This window comes from Clinocottus analis, unplaced genomic scaffold, assembly GCF_023055335.1.
Source record: "Clinocottus analis isolate CAN_PGR_092001 unplaced genomic scaffold, fCliAna1.0.p SCAF_3, whole genome shotgun sequence".
Taxonomy (NCBI): domain Eukaryota; kingdom Metazoa; phylum Chordata; class Actinopteri; order Perciformes; family Cottidae; genus Clinocottus; species Clinocottus analis.
The window spans coordinates 21,842,638-21,851,512 of record NW_027176042.1 but is presented as its reverse complement, the minus strand read 5'-3'; the positions used below and the strand labels follow the sequence as shown (position 1 = coordinate 21,851,512).

The 8,875-nt window shown below is 43.0% G+C and overlaps 1 protein-coding gene across 2 annotated transcripts; it reads right to left on the bottom strand.

Annotated features, from left to right (window-relative positions):
• Positions 1 to 3,580: 3,580 nt before the first annotated feature.
• On the bottom strand, positions 3,581 to 8,875 carry LOC137796748 (V-set and immunoglobulin domain-containing protein 1-like). Of its 2 annotated transcripts, XM_068594855.1 has the most exons (5): positions 8,776 to 8,875; positions 5,776 to 6,120; positions 4,011 to 4,289; positions 3,740 to 3,877; positions 3,581 to 3,628 (listed from the first exon to the last, which is right to left on the bottom strand). In XM_068594855.1, the coding sequence occupies exons 1-5, from the start codon at positions 8,873 to 8,875 to the stop codon at positions 3,618 to 3,620; spliced, it is 873 nt and encodes a 290-aa protein (XP_068450956.1). In that variant the 3' UTR covers positions 3,581 to 3,617. The 2 variants fall into 2 exon arrangements, with proteins under 2 accessions (XP_068450956.1, XP_068450955.1); XM_068594854.1 differs by lacking the exon at positions 3,581 to 3,628 and having other exon boundaries at positions 3,712 to 3,877.

Below are 8,875 nucleotides of genomic sequence, written 5' to 3'. Positions count from 1 at the left end.
TCCCAGTAATTTACGCATTGACGGAGTCGGCGATTTTTTTTTGCCACGATTCCTTGCGGCTTCTGGCTGCTGCAGCAGAGTTGCTTGCTTGTATTCTTTCTCTATATTTTTCGCAAAAGATTGTTTTGCTCCTCCGGTGTAAAATACGTTGCTCTCGGCTCCTCCGTGGTGCATGATTGGTCAAACGGAGTTAACTCCGCCCCTTTTATGTGCACGAGCACAGCTCTCGATGAGACACTCCTGGGTTGACTTAACGAGTTGATAACCGGCTTCGTGAGACCAAAAAGCGAGACCGCAGACATCTGGTTAAGTGCAGCTGGATAACTGAGGGAAACCCCGGATATGTTAACCCAGCTTCGTGAGACAGGCCTCTGATCTGTAGTCTCCTTGTACTTTACACATCACTTTTGGATTAATTCATGTGATTACATAATAAAATAATAAAAACATAAAAGGAGACATCACTGAAAAGCAATTCTATAACAATGGGTTTTAAGAAGTGATTTAAGAGAAGTTATTGATTGACCTCGTGACCTAAAGCAAGCAGGTCGACTGGAGGAGCAGAGGTTCACCTGAACTCACCTCAAAGATCTACATGAACACTTTTAGAGATTCATTTAATGTCAATGTGACTTTTGTTTCTCCACAAGAAAACTTCTCAGAGCATTTATTAAAACAGGGGGTTGGTTAACAAAATAATTCAAGATGTCATGTGACCAGAATAAGCAACGTCACAGAGTTACAGTACATTACATGAGTGGTCGTGCCAAACAAATATAAATCAAGAAAAAAAAAACTAGGCCTGGCTGTCTACCTCTGGAAACCAAACAAACAAAATGGCTTCTCTAGCTTCTCTAAGAATGACCAAAACAGACAGAGGGAGCACGGACCAATGACTTGATGTTTGAGACACAACGTTCCTGCGTCAGTGCACAAATGGACAGGTTATCCCGAACTTAGCTACTGCCCTCAATCTCTTACCACAGACCTTCACATTCAATAGTGTCAATGTGCATAGTCAGCAAAAAGGACCTTCCCTGAAATCTCCTTTTAAAATGACGAAATTCTCCACATAATCTACAGGTACCTGCTCTTCTAGACTGAATTGAGGCATTTCATGAAAAAGAAAACGTTATAAGACGTTATACCCTCACATTAACTTTCGCTACTTTCCCCTCCAGAAGAATCCCAAGCTTCATTATTTGTAGGTACACAATTCTCACACGCTACAATTGCATTTACAGACAGATGCTAATAACAGAAAGTTTTTTCCCACGTAATATCAACTAGCAGCTACATCCCTCACGTAGTTCCAGTTGCAACACTCTTTTCGAAATTATACATTTTTAAATAATTTCTATTCCCATTAACTCTTTAATTCCTGACCACCTTTGGGAGGAAAATATCAAAATCTTTTTTTGTGACATCTTGTTGTGCTACCCAAAGACAGCAGCTAGCTGTTGTTAAGTGCGCCTGCTGCCAGACGCTGCTGTTTTGGGTGAATGACGTCTTGTGCGACCTGGAGGTGTTAGTGTCAAAGCCAAAGTAGTGGCTTTTAGAAAAAAAATGTTTATAATTGTTACTCAAACCTGTCCAAAAACACTGTGGAAGTTGATGTCAGAGGAGAGGGGGCGGGGCTATGCAGAACAGGCTTAAAGCATCATGAGAACAGACTGCTGCTGGAGAGCCACAGTTTCTCATTAAATTAGTAAGAAAATGCATTCACACTTCATTTTCTCTGTCAGCAATATTGATAGTAAATGTAAACAGTACCTCCATAAGTTTACAAGATTGAGCCCTTTAAATACATACATTGAAAATATTCATGATATATATATATAATGTCTCAAAATAAAAATCAAGATATTTCATTAAAAGGACGTGTAATGCATACATTTTCTGCATTGTTTTGGATCTCTTTTTAGATTAGACTGGATAAGCCTTCAGGCTATGGTCCCATTGTGTTTTCCAGTTCATCACTGCCATTTATAGTTATCTGCGGGCATATATTTGAAAATAAATGTTCAGGTGCAAATAAAAACCTGATATTTATTATTTTCAAACTTATATAACTCAATGTCAGCAGCACTTAACGTGATTGTGTCTATTAAAGCTTCAAAGCTTCAGAGCTTTTCCTTTGAAAAGAGACCAAGACCATGAATTTACTCCACATGGTTCAAGGACAGCTTGCAGTTTACTTTGGCTTTTATTTAGGCAAATTCTTCACTAACAGGATAAAGCTGCGTTCAAACTAAAAACGTTGTTCACAGCCATTTGCGTCTATTGCATTGGCTTCACAGCATTCTACTCAAGCAAAATATTCTCCACGCTTTTGGTGTGAACGCAGCATCACTCAAAATGAGCACTCGTTAATACGAAGGTATCCAGAGCACCGTCTCTGAACACACACCTGGACCCCTGAAGCCTACGAGCTACAGCAGCAGGAGACCACACGACTCCCTTCAGCTAACAGAAAACTGACGCTAGTGTCAAGAGAAGATTAGAAAAACGTTGCCTGGTCTGATGAGTCAGAATTTAAGCTGCGACAGTCAGATGGTCAGGCTGGTGCTGGTGTAATGGTGCTGGTGTAAGGCTGGTGGTGAATATTTTCTTGGCACACTTTGAGCCTCTTAGCACCAATGGTCATGGTTTAAATGCAGAGGCCTACTGGAGTATTTCTGCTGACCGGGTCCATCGCTTTATGACCACAGTGAAAAATCCCTGAGGAATGCTTTCAATACTTTGTTGAATTTATGCTACGAAGAATTAAGAGTTGTGAAGGCACGTTTGCTTTTTTTTTTTTCAAGCCAAGCTGATGTGTTAAGAGAGAGAGAGAAAGATAGAGATAGAGATAGAGAGAGTGTTGATGTGATGACTACGTGATGCCCTGTATTTTAATTCACAAAACCCAGCATCAAGTTGTCTGTTGAGTCTTTTGTTTGTTGGTTAAAGTACAGGTTAAGCTGCCATTGTACTTTACATAGTGGTATGAAATGAAGTGTAGCCTCAACAGCATTTTAGATATTTTTCTTACAAAGATTATTTCTGATGTTGGTTTTAAAATGAACTACTTCATTGTTTAAGCTGACGTTGTTGCAGGTCACACCTCTTTCTCTCTTCCTCCCTGTTTCTAGAGGCCACAACACATTTCATCCGTCCAATAAAGTGAAATATTCCAGAGGATAAAAGACACCTGAGCAGGTGTGAGGCCGGTAAGCACCTGGAGGCTTAAGAGTAACACACTGCTGAGGCGACGCTGGACCTTTGTTCTCTTCCCTCGCCCCTACGGCCAACCAGCGTCCTTTTATTTATCTTTTAGGGTTCTTTATACTTAGACGAGTTTAACATGATTTAACTGTGTCTAAGAACCACAAGCTCACCTCTGGATGTAGATCTCTCTTTTGAACATGAACCTCATTCTAACCTGACGCTCAAACCTCTAGAGGTCCAGCAGGGGGTCCAGAAGATTAGGACTCAACAAAATGTCCTCCCTCTGAAGGAACTTCAAATTAATTTTTCACTTTCTTGTAAATCACACTGTTTCTTGGGTATTCCAGACGTTTTCCTGGTTTTCCAAACCCTTTGTCTCCGTCTCTTCTTCCAGACTGTTTTCCCCATCATCTCCCTGCTGTCGAAGACGTGCAGCACAGAGAAGAGACTATGTGTTACATAAAGTTAACTTGCGTTGTGTTGTTGTCTGCACGTTATGGACACGGTGATGTATTTCATATACACTTACTGTTATTGAGGCGTATTGTGATGCGCTTCAAAAATACAAGCAGAGCTCCAACTGCAACAACAATGAAAACTCCTAAAACAAATGTGAAAGCCAACCATCCGATGGACACTTTGCTGGATGAGTCTTCATACACTTTCTCTGAAACACATCACAAAAAGTAAACGTAAACAGTCGAAATGTAACTACATCTCATGTACAGCACAGCAACAGTTAAAGAAGTCTAAATAACGTTTAAACTAATAAGACATGAACAACAACAATGAAATCTCACCACTGATGTGCGCAAAGGTCTCAGAGGTGATCCGGTGCTTGATGTCTTCCTGCTCCACTACACAGCGATAGCGGCCCGTCTTGGTCACAGTGATGTTGAGGGTGATGTCATAGCTCCTTCCTCTCTCTGAGACCTGAGCTTCCTCAGCAGGAAGTTGGTTTCCCTTGCTGTCCTGCCACCTCACTTTAGGTCTAGGAGAAGCACCTCGAACCTCACACTGCAGCAGAGACCAGGTCTCTCCGGCATCGAGCGCTGTGACGAATGGCTTTGGAGCTGCAACTGTGAACACAGGATGAATTACAGATTATTCAGGACATCAACATTGTTTCAAACATAGATATGTCGGTCCCATGATTTTCTGCTTCTCTCCGTTTTATTTCTTTGTAAACTGAATGTCTTTTTTTTCCGGTTTGTTGGTTGGACAAAACCAGATATTTGAAGACGTCAAAATCCGTCTCTGGTACCTCTTGACAACATTTAGAGTTAAACAATGAAAGATCAATGGATTCATGCAACAAACTCCTCAAGAGACCAACACGTCTGAAGACTTGGGGGCAGGGGGGTTGCACCCTTATCTCTGCTGGAGGCCACTCAGGTAGTCACACAAAGCTCCTTTGTGGCGCCGGGGGATTAGATCCGCCCTGAGATGCTGAAGGTGCTGGACGTTGTTGGGTTGTCTTGGTTGACACGCCTCTTCGGTGTTGCATGGGGGTCAGGAACAGAGCCCATGGACTGACCAGAGAGTTTGAACTATCAGGTATCACATTGCTCAGCCTCCTGGGGAAAGCTTAAGATACTGATACTGTGCCAACTCGGTCCAGTGATGTACTGTACATATAATCACACAAGCCCTGAATAACACTACTATACTGAATAATATCAATAATATAGTCAATGGGTGGGTTTGGGGTCTCTGGTGAGAGAGATGATGTACTGAGCACAAACCTGGACGTGAAAAGTAGAGAAATAGTATTAAGAATTATAGAATAAGTTTGAACACCCCTAATATGTATGCAGATGTTTAATTGTTATTCAGTGTTTCATTAGTTTTAACTGTATAATGTGAAATGGGTCATTGTTTCCTTGTCTCTTATTTGGTGTAATTTAATCAGAAAACGTCTATGAAGATCTGCATGCTCAAACCACACCACCATGAAATAGTGATTAATTGATGAGAATAATATATCATTTTCAACACTTCAGAACTAGACTTACACCACACGTTATCTATTATGTCAAGTAAAGTTCACAGACAACGTTTCTGAACATTTAGTGAACGAGTGTTTATCCTCAACATGTTAGTGAGCACACACACACCTGCTATCACCACCACCAATCTCCTCCCCTTCCTGTACCACCGTGGCAGCGGGAGCCTCACTTTCACTGTCCGACGACACCTCCTCCTGAGAGGGACCAGCCGCGCCCGGCGCAGCCAAAGCCCCGGAGCCGGAGGCTACGCCACCGCCACTGGCCCCGCAGCAGCAAACATGTTTATTATATTTCTGCTCTTAGCAGCATCAGTTGCGACTACTGGGGCTATCATAGGGCCACTGGGCCGGTTCGGGGGCCTCAGGATTGCCTCTCTGCTGGGACAAACGGATTGGTGCGGCTGCAGCAGTAAAACAGATGCTGCACCGGATTAAATGTATTCAGTCAATTGAGCAGCTCATATTCATCTATTAATGTAGATTTTGGGGCTTTAGGGTGGAGATTGTTTAATAGCAGTGTGGATGGAGCGTCAGAGTAACAGTTTAAAAGCACTCACCAACAACCAGCTCAACGTGGATGGCTTGAGGCGTCTGGAGACGTGGTAAAGCACAGGTGTAGTTTCCACTGTCGGTCGTCTGGGTGTTTCTGATGACGATGGAGGCGTTGCCGTGTTTCAGCTCATCTGAAAAGTGGGAGACTCGTCCTCTGAACTGGTCGCTCTGACCAGGACGGCCGTTGTTGTAGTGAATGCCTGCATCATACAGGAACACCTCCTGCAGACGCTGATCTCTCTCAGCTGCTTTCCTCCAGTGAAATGAAGATGATGTGATGTTCTCCTTGGTGCCGAGGGAACAAGGCAAGACGACATCGTTCCCTTCTTCGACGACCACTCTGACGACTCCTAAAACACAACGCATATTTTTATTCATTACGTTTAAATGAAGAAAGGGTTTTGATAGAGAAATTAAATATTGTTATGAATGGATGATTGTCTCATCGGCTTCACGTGCGCGCGCTGTCGCATCAAAGTCAGCAGCTCACGCGCAGCAGCAGCTGAGGAAGAGGAGCGGCGTGAAGATCCAGAGACATAAAGAAGAGGTCCGCTCACTAGGAAAGGCTCGGTCACTGCGGTCAGCTCAGCAGACACTGAAACGTCTTCTTCTTCTCCATCTTCTTCTTCTTCTCCTCCTCCTCCTCTTCATCATCATCTCAATAACTTGTGACTGGACCACCAGGCTTTAAGAACATGCATTTATGATTCTATAAGTAAAACTAAGTGTCCCTTTGCTTTAAGAATAATACTCTTTGCGTAATGTTATTATGAAGTTGTAAAACATAATTACATAAAGACGTTAAAGGTTGACTCTCCAGAGACCAGGCGTTACATTACATGTCATTTCGCTGACGCTTTTATCCAAAGCGACTTACAATAAGTGCATTCAACCGTAAGTACGAACAAGGAACAACAAGAATAAAGACAGAACAATTTCTCAAATGAAGTCAAACTACAAAGTGCCACCAGTAAAATCTATCTAAGTGCTGCCCAAGTGCTGCTGCCACTGTCTTTATTCAACTTGTAGTCGAAAGAGATGAGTTTTTAGTTTGTGGCGGAAGATGTAGACACTTTCTGCTGTCCTGATGTCAATGGGGAGCGCATTCCACCATCGAGGAGCCAGGACGGCAAACAGTCGTGATTTTGTTGAGTGTTTAGTTCGCAGCGGCGGAGCAACAAGCTGATTGGCTAAAGCTGAGCGGAGCGAACGAGCTGGTGTGTATGGTTTCACCATGTCCTGGATGTAGGTCGGACTCGATCTGTTCGTAGCATGGTACGTAAGTACCAATGTTTTGAAGCGGATGCGTGCGGCCACCGGTAGCCAGTGGAGGGCGCGGAGGAGCGGAGTAGTGCGAGTGAACTTCGGGAGGTTGAAGATCAGTCGAGCTGCTGCGTTCTGGATGAGCTGTAGAGGTGGAGTTGCATTGGCAGGTAGGCCTAGCAGGAGGGAGTTGCAGTAGTCGACGTGGGAGATGATCACAGCCTGGACCAGAACCTGTGCTGCCATCTGTGTGAGCAGGGGACGTATTCTCCTGATGTTGTACAGCATAAACCTACAGGAGCGTGTTGTTGCGGTGATGTTGGCAGTCATGGAGAGTTGAATGTCAAGTGTCACACCGAGGTTCCTGGCAGTCGGGGTCGGGGAAAGCACTGCGTTGTTCAAGGTGATTGTGAGGTCTTAGCTGGGGGAGACTTTTCCTGCAAGGAAAAGCAGTTCAGTCTTGTTGATTTTCACGTGGTTTGTGGACATCCACTGAGAGATATGTCAGTCAGACAAGCAGAGATTTGCTCTGGTATGCCCGTTTCTGATTGGGGAAACAAGAGGATCAGTTGGGTGTCATCAGTATAGCTATGGTAGGAGAAGCCAAGAATACAAGCAAAAAGCATTAAGCACCTCTACTGCAGCAGCCAGAAGCCGCAAGGAATCGCGTAAAATTAAATTACTGTTTGAAACGTATGTGCCTTTTCGTTTTAACAATTTAACCTAATTTCAGTTGCAACCCCAGTGGAGCTAAAAGTTCAAACAAAATACAAGAACATAGTTCAAAGCGGTCAGTAAGTTTATTATAATATCTTCCAGGCTACATGTGTGAAGTGAACAATATACATGCATAGATAGTCTACACAACAACTCCAACGGGTTTTCGCCGGTCACGAAACATGCGCTCTCTGCGGAGCGCTGCTCTTACTATTCGTGCGCCTTCCTCTACAGGATTCTGTAGAAATGGGCAGGCCATTTTTCCAAGACAAGGGCCCAATCTCCACCTCAGGGACTTTGAGGCGCGCCCCCGTGAAGTCCTTGAGGGTTTAGGGGTGTCCCATTGTCACATGGTGGCATGCCTGAGGGCTCTGTGGCGGACATTTTGAGGCCTTTATGAACCCTTTCCGTAAGTCAAGATGAGATGATGACTTTGCCGAAGGGAATTACCCACAATGCATTGCAATGTGAGGTTAAACACACTGTTCCCAATAGAAGAACGGAGACATAAAAAAAGTAAACAAAGAGGGACGTGGGCATTTAGCCCGATAAAATATCTTTAAAACATTATGGAACATAAAAACACATGAATTAGAGGAATGCAAACAGCATATATATATATATATATATATATATATATATATATATATATATATATATATATACATATATATATATATATATATATACATATATATATATATATATATTTATTTTTTTCTGTACATTCGTCATACATTTTATTTTGACAAAAACAAGTGAATAAATAATATAAAATGACTTCTCATCTTGTGAGGAAGACGTTCAAACCAGTGAATAAAAGGAATAAAATAAATACAAAATTGTGCACAATACTGGAACATGACGTGACTACATTTAAGGATTTGGGATTGGGTCGGATTTTTCAAAATTTAGGCGCACGCTCGGCGCGCGTGCATCTGTTTCACTCTTCCGGGTTTAACGCCCCGGGTGTGTCAACATCTGAGAGACGACCCTGATTCCAACTAATGAAAGGATTGTCTCACCGTGTTCATGTCCAAGTGTCTTCGCAGTTAAAGTCAGCAGCCAGCAGATCACAGACAGAAGCTGCTGAGGAAGAGGAGCGGAGTGACGCTGCAGAAACAT